The sequence below is a fragment of the Canis lupus genome, chromosome 1 (assembly GCF_048164855.1).
Source record: "Canis lupus baileyi chromosome 1, mCanLup2.hap1, whole genome shotgun sequence".
NCBI lineage: Eukaryota > Metazoa > Chordata > Mammalia > Carnivora > Canidae > Canis > Canis lupus.
In genome coordinates, this window is record NC_132838.1 from 111,403,253 (window position 1) to 111,427,777 (window position 24,525).

A 24,525-nucleotide genomic window follows, 5' to 3' on the forward strand; every position below is an offset into this window, starting at 1 on the left:
TTTTTCCCCTGTAAAGAACATGTTTCCTGAACAGCTGTACTAACTTGGGCTTAAATAAAACTCTCTTTCTTACCTGTAGAGATTGTAAAAGATTTCTTCACTTTGTATCAACAGCTGTTAGGTCATTTTTCTTTCACTCCTCAGTGAGAATACTTGCCCAGCATTTGAGTAGTTTCAGCTGGACATTGTATTGGATCTTGTTCTGCTATTTTCAACACCACATTGTACTTATTATGTTAAAAATCTAGGCTTTACCTTACAGTTTAATGAAAAAATTGTCATTTCAGGAAAACAGATTCCAGAAGAGCCATCAGATAAATCCAGAATGTGAGCAATCCTACATGACTACTGAGCTAGTTATTTCAGCAGGTCAAGGGCAAACAAAAAAAGGGAAAAGGAAATTGTTCTAGATTACAAGAGATTCAAGACACATAATATCAAATACAATTAATGTACCAGCATAAAGGAAAACAATTTAGATTTCTTCTTCAGGAGGAAACTGGGAAATTAAACTTGCTCTTCTCTTTTTTTCCCTTTCTGCTAATTTTCTGGATTAAGTCATTACCTCATCCTCTGTCCTCCTTGAGTCACATCCTCCATAAGACAATTTACAGTTTTTATATCAAGAGGAGGAGAAAAATAAGTGATGTGATATTAAAAGCTCAAAGAAGGGAACACCTGGGTGGCTCAGCAGTTGAGTGTCTGCCTTCGGCTCAGGACGTGATCCCAGGATCCAGGATCAAGTCCTACATTGGGATCCTTGCAGGAAGCCTGCTTCTCCCTCTGCTGATGGCTCTGCCTTTCTCTCTCTGTGTCTCTCATGAATAAAGAAATAAAATCTTTTTTTAAAAAGCTAAAGAAAAAACTTAAGATCTTGTAAAGGTCTTAATTCCTTCCCATATTACAGTGTTTTATATCTATCAATACAGTTGCTTCCATTTGCCTTATGACTCAGGTTTCATAATCAGCAATTAGAGCCAAGGAAATGTGGGAAACATTTGTTGCTTCTGCTTTAAGTCCTGATCAATGGTTGCATCTGATTCTTATGAATTCTTGGCATCCACGTCCATTCTTGTGGATCTTGGGATGAACAGCTCAGGGTAGGTAGCATGGACAGTTTTAGATGCATGCGTGTGCCTATAGAATAAAAAAAGGCAATCCGGTCAGAGTAAGATTTAGACTCTATATTTGTCAAATTCAGTACTGAATACAGGTCAGCACAATTTCCTTATAATATCTGAATTCTGGGGCGCCTGGATGGCTCAGTGGTTGAACGTTCGCCTTTGACTCAAGTCATAATCCTAGGGTCCTGGGATCGAGTCCTGCATCAGGCTCCAGCAGGGAGCCTGCTTGGCTCTCTATGTCTCTGCTTCTCTCTGTGTCTCTCATGAATTAATAAATAAAATCTTTAAAAAAAGAAAGAAATCTGAATTCCGCTGCCTCCTCCAATCCCCCACATGGCTTCCTTTTCATAACGTCTTCCTTCCTTCCCTCCCTTCCTCCCTCCCTCCCTCCTTTCCTTCCTTCCTTCCTTCCTTCCTTCCTTCCTTCCTTCCTTCCTTCCTTCCTTCCTTCCTCCCTCCCTCCCTCCCTCCCTCCCTCCCTCTCTCCCTTCCTTCCCTTTCCTCTTTCTTATATTTCAAGGTTCTCTAATCTCTTTGAGGTAGTTTCCTAGAATAGGTAGATAGTTTGCTTTGGTTAAGTTTCTTGTGATAGTTTTCGTCATGTTTGGAAGAAAAAAATTCAAGAAAACGACGTAAGGGACGGCGGCCAAGCTCCACTAACAGCATAGAATTAATTCAGACTATCCAAATACTATCTCAAAGAGAGGGGAGCCCTGAGGAAGAGGCCCCTCCGCAGGACATGCCGGGATTTGTAGTCCACAAGGTCAGACGCATCAGGATCCAGAAACAAGCTCTGAACGTGTGGCTGGCTGGAGAAAATAACAGCAGTCTGTAAAAGTTCTGTACATTGGGCAGCATTTCCAGGCTCCGGAATTCACGCCAGAACCGCACGCTGTTAACAAGGACCCATGCTCTCCCTGCGACAGCCCGCACTTCCGTCCCAGGAAGGCGACGAGGCGGCCTGGGAATTCTGGGAAGTGTAGTCCGGGAACACTTCCGCTGCAGGACGCCAAGACGACCTCCCGGCTCCTGTCGGGAATTCTGGGAAGCGTAGTCCAGGAGGTCTCTGTGGGTAGACTCGCTTCCGCTCCAGGTACGCGAGGCCGCGGCCTTCATTCCTCTGCGAAAGGTGAGCCCTCCCTCCCCGGGCGCCCTCCCCGCGGCCGCGCTGACCTGGCCTCACTTTCCGTTGGGCCCGTGGTGACCAGGCCCTCGATCCGGGGAAGAGAACCCGCCTGTGGCGGAGGACGGGGTTTGTGTTTCCTTTGAATGGGCTCCGTGCAGTCCCGGGCGGCGGGTGCATCCCCGGCTCAGGCCCCGGGCCAGGTTCCCACGTCGCCAGGAGTGAGGGTCTCCTGGGATCTGCACCTCCCGGCCCTTCCGCGACCACCAGCCAGTGCTGCCGCTTCCCAGCTCCATTAACATTCGGAGAATTTCTTCGCGTCTCTGCCTCCTTCCTCTTCTTGAAGTTGATATTAGTGTCTACCTAATAGAGTTATTTTGAGAGTTCAACGAGGATGCAGAAGTGAAAGACTGAGGTCCCTTGATAGCAGTCCTTTTAAATTTTAGTTCCCTGAAATCAGCATCGGTGAACCTGGGATGGGGTGGTCAGAGCTCTTGCTGCAGTGTCCCTGGCCCTTCTCTGATCCCTGGAGGAAGTGAGGCTGCACCTAGATACCTAATTTTTTTTTTTTTTAAATCTAAATTTAAGTTTTTGTAGAGGGTCATTCCTGGGTGTTGTCTGCGATGTCCACTGTGATTTATGCGCGGGTTCTAATGAAGTTGTGATTTCTCTCAGCCTCCTTTCCTTCCCCAGCCTGGATTCCTTGAGAAAGGCCGTGTGGGAGGAGGGAATGACACTTTGGCTCCTGGAAGCAGAGCCTTTCCTGAGTAGGACTTAGCATTCTTTTTCTTCTTAGGTTATCTCCTGTCAGACGAGAAGATATTTCCTTTACTCCTCTATACATTCTTCTGCCACAAAGATGCCCTGACTTTTGTTGAATACATGCAGGAACGGATAGGGGAGTACTTGAGCAAGAATAATCATGATTATATTTATGTGTGTTTTTTTTTAAAGCTTTTGTTTAAATTCCAGTTAGTTAACATAGACTGTAGTATTGGTCTCAGGTGTACAATATAGTGATCCAACACTTTCATACATCACCCGGTGCTCATCACAAGTGCACTCCTTAATCCCCGTCTCCTATTCCACCCATTCCTCCACCAACCTCCATTCTGGTAACCATCAGTTTGTTCTATATAGCTGAGACTCTGTTTCTTGGTTTGCTTCTCTTTTCCTTTTGTTCCTTTGTTTTGTTTCTTTAATTCCACATGAGGGAAATCATATGGCATTTGTCTTTCTTTGAATGACTTATTTCACATAGCATCATACTCTGGCTCCATCCACATTGTTGCAAATGGCAAGATTTCATTCTTTTTTGATGGCCGAGTAATATTCCATTGTGTATATATACCACATCTTCTTTATCCATTCATCAATCGGTGGACACTTGGGCTGTTTCCATAATTTGGGTATTGTAGATAATGCTGCTATGAACATCGGGGTGCATGTGCCCCTTTGAATCAGTATTTCTGTGTCCTTTGGATAAATACCAGCTAGTGTAATTGCTGGGTCATAGGTAGTTCTATTTTTAAGTTTCTGAAGAACCTCCATACTTTTTCCACATTGGCTGCACCAATCTACATTCCCACCAGCAGTGTAAGAGGGTTCCCCTTTCTCCATATCCTTGCCAAAATTATTTCTTGTGTTGTTGGTTTTAGTCATTCTGACAGATGTTAGGTGATAGCTCATTGTAGTTTCGATTTGCATTTCCCTGAGGATAATTAATATTGAGCATCTATTCATGTGTCTGCTAGCCATCTGGATGTCTTTTTTTTAATATATATTTAATTTATTTATTCATGAGAGACACAGAGAGGTAGAGTCACAGGCAGAGGGAGAAGCAGGGTCCCTGCAGGGAGCCTCATGTGGACTCAATCCCAGGACCCTGGGATCACAACCTGAGCTGGAGGCAGATGCTCAAACACTGAGCCACGGTGCGCCCTATCTGGATGTCTTCTTTGGAGACAGATCTGTTCGTGTCTTCTGCCCATTTTTAAATTGTATTATTGTTTATTTGGGTGTTGATTTGTGTAAGTTCTTTCTCTATTTGGATACTAACCCTTTATCAGATATGTCATTTGCAAATATCTTCTGCCATTCCAAAAGTTGCCTTTTAGTTTTGTTGATTCTTTCCTTCACTGTGCAGATTTTTATTTTGATGTAGTCCCGATAGTTTATTTTTGTCTTGTTTCCCTTGCCTCAGGAGATGTATCTAGAAAGAAGTTGCTATGGCCAGTGTTAGAGGCTGCTGCTTGTGTTCTCTTCTAGGATTTTGATGGTTTCCTGTCTCACCTAAAGGTCTTTCATCCATTTTTGGGTTTACTTTTGTGTACAGTGTAAGAAAGTGGTCCAATTTCATTCTTTCGTGTGTGCTGTCCAGTTTTCCCAACATCATTTGTTCAAAAGACAGTCTTTTTCCCGTTGGATATACTTTCCTGCTTTCTCTAAGATTAATTGACCATATAGTTGTGGGTCCAATACTGGGTTTTCTGTTGTGTTCCATTGATCTATGTGGAGTTTTTTTGTGTGTGTGTGCCAATACCATACTATCTTGATGTCTGCAGCTTTGTAATATAACTTGAAGTCCAGAATTGTGGTGCCTCCAGCTTTGTTTTCTTTTTGGGAATTTTTATGTTTTCGTACAGATTTTAGGATTTGTTCTAGCTCTGTGAAAAATGTTGGTATTTTGATAGGGATTGCATTAAATGAGTAGACTGTTTTTGGGTAGTATAGACATTTTAACAATGTTTGTTTTTCCTGTCCATGAGCATGGAATGTCCTTTTTTTTTATTATTAAGATTATTTATTTGTTTATTCATGAGACACAGAGAGAGAGAGAGAGAGAGAGAGAGAGAGGCAGAGACACAGGCAGGGGGAGAAGCAGACTCCATGCAGGAAGCCTGATGTGGGACTCAATCCTGGGTCCCCGGGATCATGCCCTGGACTGAAGGCAGCGCTAAACCACTGAGCTACCAGGGCTGCTCAATGAGCATGGAATGTCTTAACATTTCTTTGTTTCCTCTTCAATTTCTGTCATCAGGTTTTTCCTAGTTTCAAAGCAGAGGTTTTGCACCTCTTTGAATTTATTCCTAGGTATCTTAAAACCATAAGATTTTAATGTGCAATTGTAAAAGGAATTGATTCCTTGATTTCTTTTTCTGCTGCTTTATTATTGTTATATGGAATGCAACAGATTTCTGTACATTGATTTTTGAATCCTGTAACATTATTGAATTTGTGCATCTCTTCTAGAAATTTTTTGGTGGAGTCTTGTGGGTTTTCTAGAGTATCATGTCATCTGTGAACAGTGAAAGTTAGACTTCTTCCTTGCCAATGTGGATGCCTTTATTTTTTTTTGTTGTCAAATTGCTGCCAGTACTTTGTTAAATAGCAGTGGTGAAAGTAGACACCCCTGTCTTGTTCCTGACCATAGAGGAAAAGCTCTCAGGTTTTCCCCATTGAGGATGATATCAGGTGTGGTTTTTTTTTTATATGACCTTTATTATGTTGAGGTATGTTCCCTCTGTCCCTCTTTGGTGGAGGATTTTTATTGTGAATGGGTGTTGTATGTTGTCAAATGCTTTTTCTGCATCCATTGAAAGGATCATATGGTTCTTTTCATTTATTGATGTGGTATATCACATTGGTTAATTTGCAAATATTGTACCGCCCTTGCAGCCCAGAAAGAAGTCCCACTTGATCATGGTGAATGATTCTTTTAATGTACTATTGGTTTTTATCTGCTAGTATTTTTATGAGAATTTTTGCATCCATGTTCATCAGGTATATTGGCCTGTAATTATTCTTTTTAGTGGGTTCTTTGGTTTTGGAATCAAGGGAATACTGGCTTTGTAGAAGAGTTTGGAAGTTTTCCTTCCTTTTCTGTTTTCTTGGAATAGTTTGAGAAGAATAGGTATTAAGTCTTTAAATGTTTGGTAGAATTATCCTGTGAAGCCATCTGGCCCTGGGCTTTTGTTTGTCAGGTAATTTTTGATTACTGATTCCATTTCTTTGCTAATTATTGGTCTGTTCAAGTTTTCTATTTCTTCCTGTTTCTGTTTTGGCATTTTAGATGTTTCTAGGACTTATCTATTTCTTCCAGGTTTCCAGTTTGTTGGCATATACTTTTTTTTTTTTAAGATTTTATTTATTTATTCATGACAGAGAGAGAGAGAGAGAGAGAAAGAGAAAGAGAAAGAGGCAGGCAGAGACACAGGCAGAGGGAGAAGCAGGTTCCATGCAGAGAGCCCAACGTGGGTCTCAATCCTGGGTCTCCAGGATCACACCCTGGGCTAAAGGTGTGCTCAACTGTTGAGCCATCCAGGCTGCCTGGCATATACTTTTTCATAATATTCTCATAATTATTTGTATTTCTGTGGTGTTGGTTGTTATTTCTCTGCTCTTGTTTGTAATTTTATTTACATGAGTCCCTTCTCTTTTCTTTTTGAAAAGTCTGGATGGAGGTTTATCAATTTTATTAATTTTTTTGAAGAATCAATTCCTATTTCATTGGTTTGTTCTATTGTTTTTTTAGTTTTTGTATCATTTCTGTTCTTATATTTATTATTTCCTTCCTTCTTTTGGCTTTAAGTTTTGTTTATTCTTTTTCTAGCTCCTTTAGATGTAAGGTTAGGTTATTTATTAGAGATGTTTCTTGCTTCCTGAGGTAGGTCTGCATTGCTATTTGCTTCCCTCTTAAGACCGCTTTTGATACATCCTAAAGATTTTAGACCATCATGTTTTCATTTTTATTTGTTTCCATGTATTTTTAAATTTCTTCTGTATTTCTTGGTTGACCTATTCATTGTTGCATAGCATATTATTTAATCTACATGTATTTGTGATTATTCCAGATTTTTTCTTGTGGTTGACTTCAAATTTCATAGTGTAGAAATATGTGTAGAAAATATACATGGTTTGATCTCAAATTATTTGTATTTGTTGAGGGCTGATTTGTGACCTAATATGTAGTCTATTCTGGAGAATATTCCATGTACACTTGTAAAGAATACATATTCTACTTTTTTAGGATGGAATGTTCTGAATATATCTGTTAAGTCCATCTGATCCAGCATGTCATTCAAGTCATGTTTCCTTGATGATTTTCTGTTTAGGTGATCTGTCCATTGACGTAAGTGGGGTGTTAAAGTCCCCTACTATTATTGTATTGCTATCAACTAGTTCCTTTATTATTAATTGTTTTATATATTTGGATGCTTCCATGTTGGGCAATTGTTATATCTTTTTGTTGGATTGTGTCCTTTATTATATAGTGCCCTTCTTTGTCTCTTGTTACAGTCTTTGTTTTAAAGTCTAGTTTCTCTGATATACATACTGCTATTCTGGCTTCCTTTTGACATCTATTTGCATGGTAAATGTTTCTCATCCCTTCACTTTCAATCTACAAGTGTCATTAGGTCTAAAATGAGTCTCCTTTAGGCAGCGTGTAGATGAGGTCTTTTTTTTTTTTTTAAATCCATTTTGACACACTATGTTTTTCTATTGGAGTGTTTAGTCCATTTACATTCAAAGTAATTATTGATATATATGTATTTATTGCCATTTTATTACTTGTTTTGTGGTTGTTTTCTAGAGATTTTCTCTAATCCTTTCTTGTCTCTCTCTTTTATGGTTTGCTTATTTTCCTTAGTGATATATTTAGATTTCTTTCTCCTTATTCTTTTTTTTTTAAAGGTTTTATTTATTTATTCATGATAGACTTAGAGAGAGAGAGAGAGAGAGGCAGAGACACAGGCAGAGGGAGAAGCAGGCTCCATGCTGGGAGCCCGATGCAGGACTCAATCCTGGGAGTCCAGGACCGTGCCCTGGGCCAAAGGCAGGCGTGAAACTGCTGAGCCACCCAGGGATCGCCCTTATTCTTTTTTTTTTTAAAGAAGATTTTATTTTATTTTATTTTTAAGATTTTATTTATTTATTCATGAGAGGCACGGAGAGAGAGGGGCAGAGACACAGGCAGAGGGAGAAGCAGGCTCCATGCAGGGAGCCCAACGTGGGACTCGATCCTGGGTCTCCAGGATCACACCCTGGGCTGAAGGCAGCGCTAAACCACTGAGCTACCTGGGCAGCTCTTTCCTTATTCTTTGCATGTTTATCAGTGGTTTTGGAGGGGTTTTGTTTTTTAGTGGTTTTTGATATATGATTACCATTAGGTTTGCATATAGCCTTTTCTGCATATAGCAGTCTATATTAACTTGATGGTTAAATTTGAACCCATTCTTTTCTCTTTCCCCATGTTTTTGGTATATGTTATTATATATCTTTTTGTGTCTGTGAGTTCCTTGACTTACTTTTTACAGAAATACTCGTTTTTATTGCCATTGTTTTTCCTACATTCGTACTGTGACTCTGGTCTCTCCTTTCCATTCAAAATTTCTTGCAGAAATTTTATGACCACAGACTCCTTTAGTTTTTACTTGTCTGGGGGAACTCTTTATGTCTCCTTCTATTCTGATTGATAGCCTTGCTGGGTAGAGTATTCTTGGCTGCAGATTTTTCCCATTGAGCATTTGAATATATCATGCTTCTGTCTTTTGGCTTGCAGTTTCTGTAGAGAAATCTCTTGCTAGCCTTATGGGTTTTCCCTCGTAAGTTACTGACTCCTTTTGTTTTGCTGCTTTTAGAATTTTTTCTTTATCACTGTATTTTGTAAATTTAATTATAATATGTCTTGGTGTTGGCCTACTTTTGGTGATTTTGATGGGAGTTCTCTGTGCCTGCTGGATCTGAATGTCTGTTTTCTTCTCCAGATTAAGAACGTTTCAGCTTTTCTTTTTCTTTCTTTCTTTCTTTCTTTCTTTCTTTCTTTCTTTCTTCCTTCCTTCCTTCCTTCCTTCCTTCCTTCCTTCCTTCCTTCCTCCCTCCCTCCCTCCCTCCCTCCCTCCCTCTCTCTCTTTCTTTCTTTCTTCTTCTTTCTTCTTTGTTTTTAAGATTTTATTTACTTATTTGCCAGAGAGAGAGAGCACAAGAAGGGGAAGCAGCAGACAGAAGGAGAAGTAGGCTCCCTGATGAGCCCAATGCAGGATCCAGTCCCAGGACCGTGGGATCATGACCCAAAGGCATGTGAAGGCAGATGTTTAACTGACTGAGCTGATCAGGCGTCCCTCAGCTATTACTTCTTCAAATAAATTTTCAGCCCCCTTTTCTCTCTTCTTCTTCTGGTACTTCTATAATATGAATGTTACTACATTTGATGGAATCATCAAGTTCCCTAAATCTATCCTCATTTTGTGTAATTCTTTCTCTGTTTTGTGTAGCTTCATTGCTTTCCATTATTTTGTCTTCTAGGTCATTGATTTGTTCTTCTTCATCTAGCCTGTTGTTTATTACATCAAGTCATTTTTGTTAAGATTTTATTTATTTATTCATGAGAGACACAGAGAGACATAGGCAGAGGGATAAGCAGGTTCCCTGCAGGAAGCCTGGTGTGGGACTCAATCCCAGGAACTTGAGATCATAACCTGAGCCAAAGGCAGATGCTCAACCACTGAGCCATCCAGGTGCCCTGCATCAAATATGTTTTTAATCTTGTTTATTGCACTCTTCATCTCTGATTCTTTTTTTAAGCCTTTTATCTGTGTGTTAAGGGTCTCAATGATGTCTCCATTCTTTCTCAGGTCCAGTGAGTGTCCTGAGTATGATTGTTGCTTTAAATTCTCCATCAGAGTGCTCGCTTCGGCAGCACATATACTAAAATTGGAACGATACAGAGAAGATTAGCATGGCCCCTGCGCAAGGATGACATGCAAATTCGTGAAGCGTTCCATATTTAAAAAAAAAAAATAAAAAAAATAAAAAATAAAAATAAATTCTCCATCAGACATCTTAGTTGCTTAAATCTCTGGCTGTGGTCTTGTCTTATCCTTTCATTTGGTATAAATTCTTGTCTTCTCATTTTGTCGAAGCCTCAGCCTGCTTCTTTCTCTATGTTAAAAAGCCAGTTATGTCTTTGCTCCCAAAAGTAATGGCCTTACCAAGAAGAGGTCATGTAGTGTCCAGGGCCTGGCACTTTAGGGAGCATCTCCCGTGTGTGCTGCAAGCACTCTGCTGTTGTGTCTGGCTGCTCTGTCCTTCAGGCCAGTTGTCTGCAGATGCTCTCCTTGCCTACTGTGGACAGTGATTGGTCCCTGACCTGAATGGGGTGAATTATATCTAGGAGTGCTCTATCTGCTTGTGAAATGAGACTTTCCACCACCTCTACCAGAAATGAGGCCATGTAAAACTCTCTGGTCAGGAGACGTGGTGTGGCAGGGTTTTGTGTTGTGTTCAGGGGGAGGGGCCTGCCACGCTGGGACAGATAGATGTGACTGAGAAAGGCCTTCTGCTGGAGCGCAGCAGGGTGGGGCTTGATGTAAGCAATGAGTGTCAGCACTGCACTGCTTCCCACTGGCTCTGTGTTTATGCTGAGGGGTGGTGGAGGGAAATGGTGCCAGTCAGCTCCTTTGTTCCCACAGAGGTGTCTCTGTGAATGCTGCCTCTCAAGGACATGCTCTGAGAAGAGCAAATAATCTCACTGTGTGCCCAGGTGCTCTTCAGATGACTATTTTCATATTGTATGCCCCCAGGTTGTTTACCTGCCTTTCCTTCAAGAGTAGCACAGTGCCACTTGTGTATCTCAGCCAAGCCTGCTGACCTTTAAAACTCCAGGCTTTCATAGTAGAGGTTGTACTGTTCTAGGGGAGTTCCTCTAAAGTATTTGTTCAAACCTTATAGGTCACCCCAAGTATTATTTTTGTTGTCCAGGAATCCAAGGTACTCATATATTACTATAATCCAGTATCATAGCTTTTGAGGTTGTACCTTTATCTTAAGGGCAGTAGTTTGCCCTAAAATTCTTATGTAAGGATCATTGGATAAATGTCTTAGACATGAAGTTTATGAATGGCCCTTTATTATTTCTTTACCCCCCTTCCTGACATCCCAGGCTTGCCTCCAATTTTAGGTCCTTCAGTTTGCTTCTGCAAGCAGAGAGAACTCCTACATGAGGGGGCTCCTTTTCCTCATGTACAGTTCAAGTAAAGATCAGGAACCTTTTTTAAAACTAAGAAGGTTTACTATGCAAATGTCTGATGGAATATTTCCCTGCTAGTGCAACTTTTGGAAGTTGCTTTCTCCATTGATTTAAACCTACGCATGCAATTAAAAAATGCAATGCAAAAAAAAAACAAAAACAAAAACAAAAAAATGCAAAAAAAAAAAAAGAAAAAATCCCCACCAAAAAACAAGCTTTAAGTCCCACTGTTTGTAAGAACTTACAAAATTCAGCCCCTCTTACTTTCCAAGCCAATGGCAATAGGGAAATGTTCTCCTTGCACTTTCCCCTGTGTGTTCCTCTCTCTCACTCTTCTCTGTGAGCATGGCTTCCACCCCTCCAAAGCAGCCAGGATTCATTTCTTCTCTAAACCACATCTCCATATTTTGTATTGAAGAATTCTTGTCGCCTCTTCTTTCTATTTAGTAGGGTTTGTTCTGTCAGTCTTCAGGCTGATTTCTGGGATATTTAGGATGATTTGATAGTTACCGAGTTATATTTGTGGGACAAGGCAAGCCTAGAGTACTCTTACTCTGGCACCATCATCCTGTCTCCTAACTATTATATTTAAACATTCAGTGCTGGGATCCTTGGGTGGCACAGTGGTTTAGCGCCTGCCTTTGGCCCAGGGCGCAATCCTGGAGACCCGGGATCGAATCCCACGTCGGGCTCCCAGTGCATGGAGCCTGCTTCTCCCTCTGCCTATGTCTCTGCCTCTCTCTCTCTCTCTCTGTGACTATCATAAATAAATAAAATAAATAAAATAAAATAAACATTCAGTGCTAAATATTGTAGGAGTTTTATATGAGTTAACATATTCAATCTTCAAGAGTTCCTTAGGGTCCAGTAGATATTGTTAGTCCCATGTTAAAGATGAGAGAAGGGAGACAGAGTCAGCATAAGTAATTTATCCTGGGTTCACATACATAAGAGGCTGAACTGGGATTTTTTTTTTAATTTTTATTAAAGATTTTATTTATTTATTCATAGAGACACAGCTAGAGAGAGAGAGGCAAAGACACAGGCAGAGGGAGAAGCAGGCTCCATGCAAGGAGCCCAACGTGGGACTCGATCCCCGGTCTTCAGGATCACGCACTGGGCTGCAGGCAGTGCTAAACCGCTGCGCCACAGGGGCTGCCCCTGAACTGGAATTTAAATTTAGATTTCAATCTGTTGCCTTAGTTCTGACTGTGTTTGGTATCAGGTTGAGAAGTCATGTTTTAGACTTTTGTAGATGGCCATAAAAGCTATGTCAAAAAAAAAAAAAAAAAAAAAGCTATGTCAATGAGCTTTCAGTTTTTGATGATATTTTCAGTTGTCTGAGGTATAATTGTATTTTATCTAAAATTATATTTATAGTTCTAAGTGAAATAAGTCAGAGAAAGACAGCACCATATGATTTACCTATATGTGGAATCTAGAAAACCAAAGCAAACAACAATAACAACAAAACAGAAACAGACTTGTAAATACAATGAACAAACTAAATTGGTGGTTGCCAGAGGGGAGGAAGTGGGTGCAATGGGTGAAATAGATGAAGAGAATTAAGAGGTACAAACTTCCTGCTATAAAATAAGTAAGTCATGGGGATGAAGAGTACAGAATAGAGTCAATAATACTGCACTAATTTTGTGTGGTGACAGATGGTAACTAATCACAGGGAGAACTGCATAACATATAGAATTGTCAAATCATTGTGTCATACCTGAAATTACTATGTCAACTATACTTTAAAATAGGCTAAATCCTAGAAAGAAATTTGTAGTTCATATTCTGATTATAGAAATGACTATATATTGCATTTTGTAGAGAATTAGGAAAATGCGTGAAATATAAAAAATAATAATAGCAAATATTTTTAGACTCTTATGACTGGAGGCAATGTTTCCAATAGTTTACGTGTATTGATTTATTTCTCATAACAAATCTATTACCCCTACTTTACAGATGGGGAAATGGATTTTTAAAAAACAATTATTGTATGGTAAAATTCATTGTTTTTTTCTTTTTGGGATACAGTTTTATTAATTTTTTAAAAAGATTTTATTTATTTATTCATGAGAGAGGCAGAGACACAGGCAGAGGGAGAAGCAGAGTCCACGCAGGGAGCCCAACATGGGACTCCACCCTGGGAACCCCAGGATCACACTCCAAGCCAAAGGCAGGCGCTAAACCGCTGAGCCACCCAGGCATCCCAGTACTACCATACTTCTACTTTTAGCTTGAATTTAAGAAACATCATCAAGTCTGTAGCTAAAGCTAGTTTCTAAAGCCATTCAGCATGATTGAGGTAAATTTTTCTCATTTAGAAATATTTTAGTCCCAGTTCTGAGATTTTTTAAAAAGTCACAATAAGGGAATCCCTGGGTGGCGCAGCAGTTTGGCGCCTGCCTTTGGCCCAGGGCGTGATCCCGGAGACCCGGGATCGAATCCCACATCGGGCTCCTGGTGCATGGAGCCTGCTTCTCCCTCTGCCTGTGTCTCTGCCTCCCTCTCTCTCTCTCTGTAACTATCATAAATAAATAAAAATTAAAAAAAAAAGTCACAATAAAACTTTACTGCTGTTCAGCCATTGAACTGCTGTATGGTAAGGCGAGTTAGGATATTTAGTTTCTGTTTCTGACAAAATTCATTAAACTGATGATGGTTAAGTCTGTGAGACTGAATGAAGTTTACTGTTGACACTGCTGGTTCTGTAGCACATAATAGATTACAGTATTTTCTGCAAAGTATGTGCTTTGAATAACAAAATAAATAACCATAGGCTTACACACATTTGTATAAGCTTTAAAAATTTGTAATCAGTTTTAACACATCCTAGCTCCTTACACTTCAGGATTTACTGAATTAGGATTTTTTTCAACTTTAAAAATATTTTTACCTGTAATTGTTCCACAAGACTATTCCTAGAGGCTAATTATTTAGTCACTTTAAACTTGGCATTGATTCCTTGAATGAACAACTACTGAGGAATGTCATTAATATATGTGGAATTATCAAGAGTGAAATAAAATTCATTGAATCATATTCTTTGTATTTTATTTTTTTAAGAAAGTTTCAGGAGACAATATATTTTTTTAAAGATTTTATTTATTTATTTATTCATGAGAGACAGAGAGAGAGAGAGAGAGAGAGAGAGAGAGGCAGAGACACAGGCAGAGGGAGAAGCAGGCTCCATGCAGGGAGCCTGACCTGGAACTCCCCAGGTCTCCAGGATCAGGCCCTGGGCGGAAGGCGGCACTAAACTGCTGAGCCACCTGGGCTGCCGTATTCTTTGTATTTTATTTTATTTTTTTTTTAATCTTATCCATTCTTTTTTTTTTTTTTTTTTTAATGATAGTCACAGAGAGAGAGAGAGGCAGAGACACAGGCAGAGGAAAAAGCAGGCTCCATGCACCGGAAGCCCGATGTGGGATTCGATCCCGGGTCTCCAGGATCGCGCCCTGGGCCAAAGGCAGGCGCCAAACCACTGCGCCACCCAGGGATCCCATATTCTTTGTATTTTAATTGACTATAATGTTTCAATTGTTTTCAACTCTTCAAGGACTATTCTTGCCCCAAGTCTAATAATCTTAAACAAATTTGTTTTCTCTGGACACATTTCTTTGGCTGCTATAATCAAACAAGATTTATTTAACTCATCATTGGTAAATTACCTTTCTTTGCTTAGGTCAGAAATAGAAGCTGAATGTCCTAAACTTACTTTGGTTGTAGCTTCATTTTCATTACCTGTTTTTTGTGAAGAAATTCTGCTCTGATGAGACATTTTATTTATTTATTTATTTATTTATTTATTTATTTAATTTATTTATTTTTCTGATGAGACATTTTATTTTAAATTTTCTAGTTTCTCTGACCACTCCTTTACCATAAATTGAGGATACTTGTGATAAATGCTTGACATGTTTTTTTTTTTAGCATAGCGATGTTGTCACTGCATAATAAGGAAAAGGCTTTGTCATCTAATTTAGTAACAAAATATTTCACTTCCAATGTGCCTTAGAAGTGCAACATTTAAAGTCTACTTTTCTCTTCTTGTTTTGACAGGATGAGTATGTACTTGTAAAAAAAAAAACAAAAGGTTGTGTACAACAATACACACATGGTATTTGAGGTGCTGGTAATTCATAACTGAGTCATAGTGATTTGAATTGTGCTTAGTAACAGTACAAAGAAATGAGAGTGGCAGTACAGTCTCTGTTACAGCTATACAACTGCTGCTGTAGTATGAAAGCAGCCAGAAATAGACTTAAAGAGATGAACATGGCTTTGTTCCAGTAAAACTTATAGAATTTGTGGAATAATACCATTTGATCAATTACACATGCCATAAAATAATGATAAAGTTTTTCCAACCATTAAAAAATATCAGTGTTAGTCCATCACTAAGTATGGTAAAAAACCAGTGTTAGCTCATAGCCTAAACAAAAACAAGCAGCGGGGCTGTATAGTGGCCACATTTAGCTAAACTTTTTATTTTCTCTAGTGTTCTTATGTTTTCAGTTACATTTGTTTATGTCTTATGTTTAAGGGATTTATTGATTTCTATCCACTTTTTTATTTTTTCCTTTTTTTCTATTTACTTTAGGTGTAGTTTATTTGCCCTTTCCTAGTTAGCTTAAATTGATTTAAGACTCTTCTTTCCTAACACATGAATACATTTCTCTATAACATTTGCTTTACCTGTATTTTACACATTTTGATATGTTCTTTTTTCATTTTGATTCCATTCAAAGTATGTTCTAGTTTCTTTTGTGACTTTGGCCTTTTGGTTGCTTAGAAGTATGCTGTTTAATTTCCAAATGGAGGTTGTCTAGACATCTTTTTGTTATTCATCTCTAGTTTATTTCTATTGTAGTTTGAGAAAATACTTTATAAGATTTCAAATTCTTATCAAATTAATTTTTATGGAAAATGTAGTATATGAAATTTAAAAATTTGTTTGATGGTCTCAATAGCAGACTGGAGATGACAAAGCAAAGAATCCACGAACTTGAAGATAAAAGAATATAAATACTTCAATCTGAGCAAGAGAGGAAAAAATATTGACAAAAAGAGCAAAGAATTAAAGCCTTGTGGGACAATATCAATTCTCATAATCATGTCATTAGAGTCTCAGGAGAAGAGGAGAGGAATATTTGTGTGGAAGTACTGGCTGAAAACTCCCCAAATTTGGTGAGATACATTTACAGATTCAGGAAGCTTGGTGAATACCAAATACCAAATACAAGAAGCTCAGAATCACTTCTGGATACATCATAAAGTTCTGAAAGGTACAGGTAAAAATTCTTGACTACAGCTAGAGAAAATAGTACATTATATGTGACAGAATGATGATTCAAATATCTACAGATTTCTCAGGAAAAATTATGGAGGCTAGAAGATGGAACAACATTTTTAAAGTGCTTAAATAAAGGAATTGCCATCTCAAAATTATATATCCAGTGAAAGTTACTTCTGTGGATGAAGGGGAAAATGTCCCATCTGTGCTAAAAAAATAAGTGCTAAAAGAGGTTCTTTAGGCTGAATAGAAATGATACCAAATGGAAACTAGGAACTTAAGACATTGAAGAAAGAGTAACAGAAATAAGTTTTTTGATAAATATAAAATATGATTTTTCTCCTTTTAAAAATCTACATGACTGTTTAAAGTGAAAATTAGAACTTTCTTTGGCTAGAGTATGGTATATAGAGTAATACAACAACTATTACATCCGGGGGGAGGGTTAAGGGAAATACTTGATGATAAGGGTTTTGCAGTTTACTGGAAGTGGTAAAACAGTAAAACTAAGTGCACTGTGAAAGACTAGATGTGTATAGTGCAACCCTAAAGGAAAAAGATCCCAAGAGCTATAGCCAGAGGTTAATAGATAAAATGATTGGAATCCTAAAATCTTTTTTTTTCTTTTTTTTTTTTAATTAATTTATTTATTTATGATAGTCACAGAGAGAGAGAGAGAGAGAGGCAGAGACACAGGCAGAGGGAGAAGCAGGTTCCATGCACTGGGAGCCCGACATGGGATTCGATCCTGGGTCTCCAGGATCGCGCCCTGGGCCAAAGGCAGGCGCCAAACCGCTGCGCCACCCAGGGATCCCTTTTTTTTTTTTTTTTTTTTCAAATAACCCCAAAGAAGGGAGAAAATGAGTAACTGAAGAAGAAAATTAGGGAGGAAAAATGGGGAAAAAATGGTAGACTTAAATCCAACCATATAAAAAATTACATTAAGTGCTAATGGCCTAAATACATTAATTAAAGAGATTATAAAATTGGATAAAAAACAAGAACCAGGTATATAATGTTTTAAATAGCCTACTTTACATGTAAAGACATAGATAGGTTAAAAGTTAAAGGAATTACCCAAAAAAAGGTATGCCATGGAAATACCAATCAAAAGAAAACTGGAATGGCTGTAGTAATAAAAGACAAAGTAGACCTCAGACCAAGGACTATTACCAGGAATAAAGAGGGACATTTACATCAAGGGTCAGTTCACCAAGTAGATATAACAATCCTAAATATGTATTCACAAAATATCATAGCTTCAAACTACACGAAGAAAACTGGTCAAAACCAAAAGAAGAAATGGAGAAATCCACAATTTTGTATGGAGATTTCAGCACACTTCTCAGTAACTGATAGGACAAGCAGACTTGTTCAGTAAGAATACAAAAGACCTGAACAATACTATTAGCATTTTCAGAAAACACCATGAAATAAATAGAATGCATATGATTTTCATGAGCTTTAATTTTGATCATTTCTGCTGACCTGTCTTTGAGTTCACTGGTGTTTCTGCTCTCCCACTCAGTTGCAGGTTTCTATGTAGTAGGGACTATATCAAGTTTTCAGTGTGCTTATTGCCAAATATAGGTATTGGCAGAGAGGAGTTATTCAATACCTGTTTGTGGTTGGTGTAGCTTTCCAACAGACATCAAGGAAGGGGGACCTTCAGCTCAGTGAGGTTGTATTAAATTTTCTGAAAATGGAAAGGAACAAACAATATAAATATTTCTTGTTCTTTATCAATCAGATTGGATAGGATGCTGAAGCCACCCACTTTTTACAGAATGATCAAAGGGTGATATACACCTATTGATAATTACGGACCTAAAATAAATACGCTTAGAAATTAAGCAAACTAGAGCTTATGTGTGGCTTCTATATTTATTTCATGGTGACAGCAAGGTAATAACAGCTAACATTTGTTGAGTGCTTATGAACTACACTGACTTTCTAACACTTGGATGCATTAACTCATTTATTCCTCATAATAACTCTACTTCTATCTTCATTTTACAGATGAAGAAATAGAAGCATCAAGAGGTTAATTAACGTGTAAAGTTTACCCTGCCAGTAAGCGGCAGAATCTTGATTGAAGTTTCGCAGCCTAATTCTATAGCCTAGGCTCTTGGCCCAAACATTCTGCTTCCATTAGACTGGCAAAGTAGGTTTTAGGAGTTGATATGGCTATAGTAAAGCCTGTTAAAAGGTATCCTAGAACAGGGGACATGAAGTTGAGTGTAAAAAGCCAAGAGGATCTAGGACTCAGGTAGGCAAACTACTACCCATAGCTCATTTTTGTAAATTCTCTCTTCACATATAAAATCCTAGAAGCTTAAAAAAAAAAAAAAAAAAAAAAGATCCTGGAAGCTTTCCTGTGAGATCAAGTGATTTACATAGCTGGAGTTTACAAGGGAGAACAGACATGGAAGATTCCTCTATGGGTGGCTTCCTAAGAATCTAGACTTTATACTAAAGGCACTGGGCAGCCATGCACATATTTTAACCAAGAAAGGAACAGAATCAGACTTTTACTCTTTACAAAATATTAAAAAAAAAATTTTCTGTGGAATGACAAGTGTTTAAATGCCTATTTAACATGAATTGCTTTATATTTATGTTCTGAATTCTTAAGTCCCTTGGATGATTAGTGATTCTTGTTGCTTGATAAACCTGATCAGACAAGTCTAAGCTGGAAGACTGCATTCATGCCGAGTATGTGCCCGAAGAAACATGCACAACTCACAGTGCTTAGACACAACTCCTGGAGCACCTTATAATAGGGAGCTGTGGTGAGTTGGGAATCAGGGCCTGAGTTCCAGGCCCTGCTCTGCTCCTTGCTTATGTGTTCTCGAGTCATTCCCTATGCTCATTGAGAGGCTGAATAATGGTTGATTGCATAGGCTCAGCTTGCAAACTGCCTCTATTCATTTCAAAATCTATGTTTGCAAGCCTCTCTGCAAACTGTAGTCAACCCGAGGGGAATGGTTTCATTTTCAGGAAAACGCTTGCTCCACTGGTACCAATTTATAGACCCTGAACCGGGGCCTGGGCATTGGTTTGATATTGCTTCATTTTTAAAATTAACTTCCCAGCAATAACCAGTGGGCTGGTAGATTGAGAATCACCATCCTAGTAATTAAGAACATGGATTCAGGGATGATAATGCTGGCTGCTCTGCTGACTAAATGGATAATCATGAGTAAATAACTTAAAATCTCAATGCTTCAGCTTTTCCAGTTACTGCAACACATGGCAGCATGAACAGCGAAGTCTCCTGCAACACCCCGTATCAAGAGATGTGGGAAGTCCTGAATGGCAACCAGCATAAGCACTGGAAGTTTTTGGAGACTGCAGAGCTGTGCGTCTCGGACAAATGCTTCTCAGGCACCATCAGGCTTAAGTCACGCCCTGCTGCAAATTCTCCATGTGTGATTTAGGGAACCAGCAGTACTGTGATGAGGCCAAGGCTGTGGATATTTCCCATATGGGCATTGAGGCACTGAAGACTCACCAAAAGTAAAAATTAGTCAAGAAATATGATGTCTTTATGGCTTCAGAATCTCTGATCGAGCAGATCCCACAAATTCTGGGCCCAAGCCTGAATAAGGCTGGCAAGTTCCCTTCCTTTCTGACCCGCAATGAGAACATGGTGGCTAAAGGGGGTGAAGTGAAGTCTACAATCGAATTCCAGCTGAAGAAGGTGCTGTGTCTGGCAGTAGCCATTGGCCACATGAAGATGACAGATGATTTCTGTGTATCATTGCTCAAGAAAAATAGGCAGAACATCTGAGCTTTATACATCAAGAGCATCTTGGGCAAGCCCCAGTGCCTGTACTAAGGCACAGCTTAATAAACCCTAGTGTTCTCATAACAAACAAACAACCCAACTCAATGCTTCAGTAGTCTCAACAGTAAAAATTGTCTCAATCCTTTGAGTTGTAAAGATTACATGAGGCAACTTTCTCTAAAGCATGTGATTTGGTTCTTCTCACCACCTTTTCAGCTGCTTCTTTGCCCCAGGCACCCTCTGTTTGAGTACCCTGTTGAACTTAGAGTGGCTAATACGGCTCTGTCTCCTCCAGGGCTAACATTGGGCCTCATTTTCTTCATTGAGCCCATCTAACTCTCTCCCTTATCCAGTCTAGGTTTGGGGACCCTTTCCATGTTCCCCCAAAGGACCCTGTTTAAACTCTACTCTGGCATCTTCAGTGTGTAATAGCTAATTTACTAATCGATCTCCCACAGTTAGGTGTGAGCAATTAGAGACCTGGGCACTATATCCCTTTTAGAAGGTGATCTATAAATATTGGGTAAGTGGAAGAAAACAACTCTTTCACTGCTAACTACAAAGCCAAGTCAATGCTTGTTCTTGGTAATTATGTGTACATTCTGTGGATTCTTCAGCTGTGGTGTATGTGGGCAGGGACCTGGAAGCAAGCAGATGGGTACCCTACTGGAGGGGCAGAAAACCTCTCTGTCAGATAGTATGAAAAGGTTCAATCTTATTCACAGCCTACGGCCAGCCCTTTTTTTAAGTTCTTTCTCTTCCACAAATGATCTTGAAGTTATTTGAAAACAGTAAATCACAGTAAATACCTATTGAAAACAATAAATAATCTTGCCCAAGAAATTCAACTCCGAAAAAAAAGAAAAAAGAAATTCAACTCCTGGTCCCCAAGTCCTCACAAGCATCAAGCACTGAGCCAGTGCTTTCCATAGATATAAGAAATATAGTGGCATCACTGGCTTCTTTAATCTTTCATTATATCCCTGTGGGAAGAGGAATGTGCTATCTGAGCCTCTTCTGGCTTCAAGAAGAATATGGGGACAGATGGTAGCTACCCTTGTGGGGAACACAGAGCAATGTATAAACTTGTAGAATACCTGAAACTAATGTAACATATGTGCCAACTATACTCAAAAATAACTAATAAAATTAAGAAGTTAATTAAAAAAAAAAGAATATCAGTCATTAAACTTTTCAGAGGGGTGGTCTCTAAACAAGTCTAAACAAGTATTATTACTGGGGCAACAGAGTATTAAGTAAGAAGTGTAAGAAGTCGTCTTTGTTGCCAAGATGTCTTACAAGACAGATTTACAAGGACAGTTTTATAATGGAGAATAGTGTCTGATTTTCTGTTATAATAGAAAACGTTGGTATAATTACAACAGTTTTCTGTTAGTCACATGTAATCCTAATAGCAGTCTGATAATGTTGGCTGTATTATGGTCCTAATGCTTCAGATTACACAAATGAAGTCTAGAGAGGTTACTAAATTAACCATGGTTAAATATATGTATATATTATATATTTTGTGTGCTACCTTATATATTATATGTCCTATGTATATTACATATGTTTTCTGTAGCAATGCCAATATAGAGCAAATGTACAGCCAGTACACAACAGTGCCAGGTTTTGAAACTGAATTCTATGCCCAGAGTCCACTTTTAACCAGTACATTCCACTGCCTCTCTGTTTCCACATTTTCCAGTGTCAGTGAGTTCTTAGGAGCAGAGAGGTATGTGAGGAGTGCTGAGTATCACTCAGACTGTCCTATGCATGTGGGCACCCTGCCAGGATAACCTCATGGTAGCTGGAATACAGCTCATGCTCTGCCTGCCAAGGGGTGTGTGGCTGTATCTGCTCGGGCAAGGGACACTTTTTTCTATTTTGCATAAAGATACATTTCACTTTCTCTCATGGCTTCTTTCTTACTGCTTTGTTTTGCTTTCTCAGGTCTTGGCCTTTCCCTGGGAAAAGGAGGAGAAAATGATCAAGTTCCAGGTGAGCTGGATTTTTTTTTTTTAAGATTTTATTTATTTATGCATGAGAGACATGACATGGGGCTCAATCCCAAAACCGTGAGATCATGACCTGAGCCCAAACCAAGAGTTGGATGCTCAACTGACTGAGCACCCAGGTACCCACAAAAAGCAAGAGAAAGAGAGAGAGAGAGGCAGAGGGAGAAGCAGGCTCCATGCAGGGAGCCTGATGCGGGACTCAATCCCAGGACCCCAGGATCACACCCTGGACTGAGGGCAGGTGCTAAACCACTGAGCCACCCAGGGATCACAGTGAGCTGGATTTTTATTTCTGTCACTGAATGTTTTATTTCACTTCTCAGGCGGATATGTTTCTTTCTCTTCCTTGCCAAGAATAAAGAATTATAGCAGATGTTTAATGCCATTTATATGCCATGCTCTTTGTTCTTTTTAAAAAACTTTTTCCTTTCAGTTTTTGTCTTACTGTCCTTTTATTTTTACTAAAAATAATGTAAAAGAGAAGAGAAATTTTTTATTATTTTATTTTTTTAATTTTTTTTAATTTTTATTTATTTATGATAGTCACAGAGAGAGAGGCAGAGACACAGGCAGAGGGAGAAGCAGGCTCCATGCACCCGGAGCCCGATGTGGGATTCGATCCCGCGTCTCCAGGATCGCGCCCTGGGCCAAAGGCAGGCGCCAAACCGCTGTGCCACCCAGGGATCCCAATTTTTTTAAATTTTATTTAAATTCAATTTGCCGACATATAGTATAATACCCAGTGAAAGTTTTTAAATAGGGATGCCTGGCTGGCTCAGTCAGTGGAGCATGTCACTTGATCTCAGGGTTATGAGTTCAAGCCCCACGTTGGGTATAAGATTATTTAAATATAAAATCTTTAAAAAAAAGAAATTTAAAAAATGAAAAAGTCCATATGTTACTGTGCTTATGAATTTCTTGTTTTTCCATAGTCATTTTATATGCATTATTATATGCAATAATAGATATAATTTTGAACTGTTTTCATTTAAATTACAGCACTTAATTTTTGTCGTCTAATATTTCAGTGAGCTGCTGTACCCCTCCATCTTTAACTATTCCCCATTTACAAATTTTGTTTTTGATGATTCTCACAATTTTATGCAGAAGTATCAGTTTTTACTACCTACAACCTTTATTTAAAAGCAATTTTTAAAAAGATGTATTTATTTATTTGAGAGAAAGAGTGGAGGGTGGGGGTGGGCAGAAGGAGAGAGAGAGAGAAAGAGAGAGAGAGAGAATATCTCAAGCAGACTCCCTGCTGAGTGTGGACCCCCCCCCCCCCCGACATGGGGCTCAATCCCAAAACCCTGAGATCATGACCTGAGCCCAAACCAAGAATTGGATGCTCAACTGACTGAGCATCCAGGTACCCACAAAAAGCAATTCTGAGAGAATTCTAACAATTTGTTGTAGGTACTCAAAACTGAAAAAAACAAAAAACAAAAAACAAAACAAAAGAAAAAACCTTTTTTTTCTCCTAAATGATGGCTCAGGTACTTTATAAAAAGAATACCTAAAAGATGGTTTTATGTAACAGGATCTTACTGAAGCTGAACTCAGAAAAAAATTGTGGGATGTGTTCACACAAAGAGAGCTAGATTTTTTTTTTCCCAGAAGCTTTCTTTGTGTGTATCTGTGTATGTTTCTGTACTTCTGTGTGTTTGACCCTTCATGTATTAATTTCTTTTATTAGAGCAATGCAGGCCTTTGTTAAAAAATTGTAGTTATGCTGTAGGACATGCAAGCACTTTCCATCTGTCACTTTATTCACTGCTCCAAGGGAGAGTTAGAATAATCTGCACTGTTAACATGAAGGTAAGAGGTTCATGGAAGTTTTAGTCCTGTTCAAGTTCCTTCAGCAGACAAGTGTCTAGCTAACTCTGTTTCCCTTCTGGATAAAGAGTATCAGGAAAGAGGTTAACTGGAGGAAAGAGAAGCAAAACAAAATCCAAAACCAAACCAGAGTTTTCATTCAGAGACCAAGGCCTGAGGTTGTGACATTTGGAGCTCCAGCCAGAACAAATACAGCATTGGACAGGTCTTTATACAAAACACTTACATTTCCCAGGATACCTGGGTGGCTCAGTGGTTGAGCGTTTGCTTTTGGTGTAGGTCGTGATCCCAGGGTCCTGGGATT

The 24,525-nt window shown here is 39.0% G+C and overlaps 1 protein-coding gene, 1 long non-coding RNA gene and 1 other non-coding gene across 8 annotated transcripts in view; 2 read left to right on the forward strand and 1 right to left on the reverse strand.

Annotated features, from left to right (window-relative positions):
- Positions 1–866: 866 nt before the first annotated feature.
- LOC140604084 (uncharacterized) lies at positions 867–2,310 on the reverse strand. Its single transcript, XR_012007128.1, has 2 exons — positions 1,868–2,310; positions 867–1,137 (listed from the first exon to the last, which is right to left on the reverse strand). It is a non-coding gene; the product is annotated as an uncharacterized lncRNA (long non-coding RNA).
- The window catches only part of ZNF112 (zinc finger protein 112), a 45,899-nt gene continuing 23,491 nt past the window's right edge, over positions 2,118–24,525 (forward strand). Inside the window, exons 1-5 of one of the 6 annotated variants that reach the window (XM_072775026.1) lie at positions 2,203–2,253; positions 16,255–16,569; positions 19,213–19,369; positions 19,809–20,280; positions 22,321–22,368. In XM_072775026.1, coding sequence (XP_072631127.1) covers positions 20,128–20,280; positions 22,321–22,368 — 201 coding nt within the window. In that variant the 5' untranslated portion in view covers positions 2,203–2,253; positions 16,255–16,569; positions 19,213–19,369; positions 19,809–20,127. Of the gene's footprint in view, positions 2,254–2,352; positions 2,377–16,254; positions 16,570–17,193; positions 19,370–19,808; positions 20,281–22,320; positions 22,369–24,525 lie in introns of those variants that run through there. The other 5 variants (XM_072775005.1, XM_072775037.1, XM_072775015.1 and 2 more) reach the window with 5 other exon arrangements.
- On the forward strand, positions 9,931–10,037 carry LOC140609143 (U6 spliceosomal RNA). The gene has a single exon (XR_012011092.1). It is a non-coding gene; the product is annotated as a U6 spliceosomal RNA (small nuclear RNA).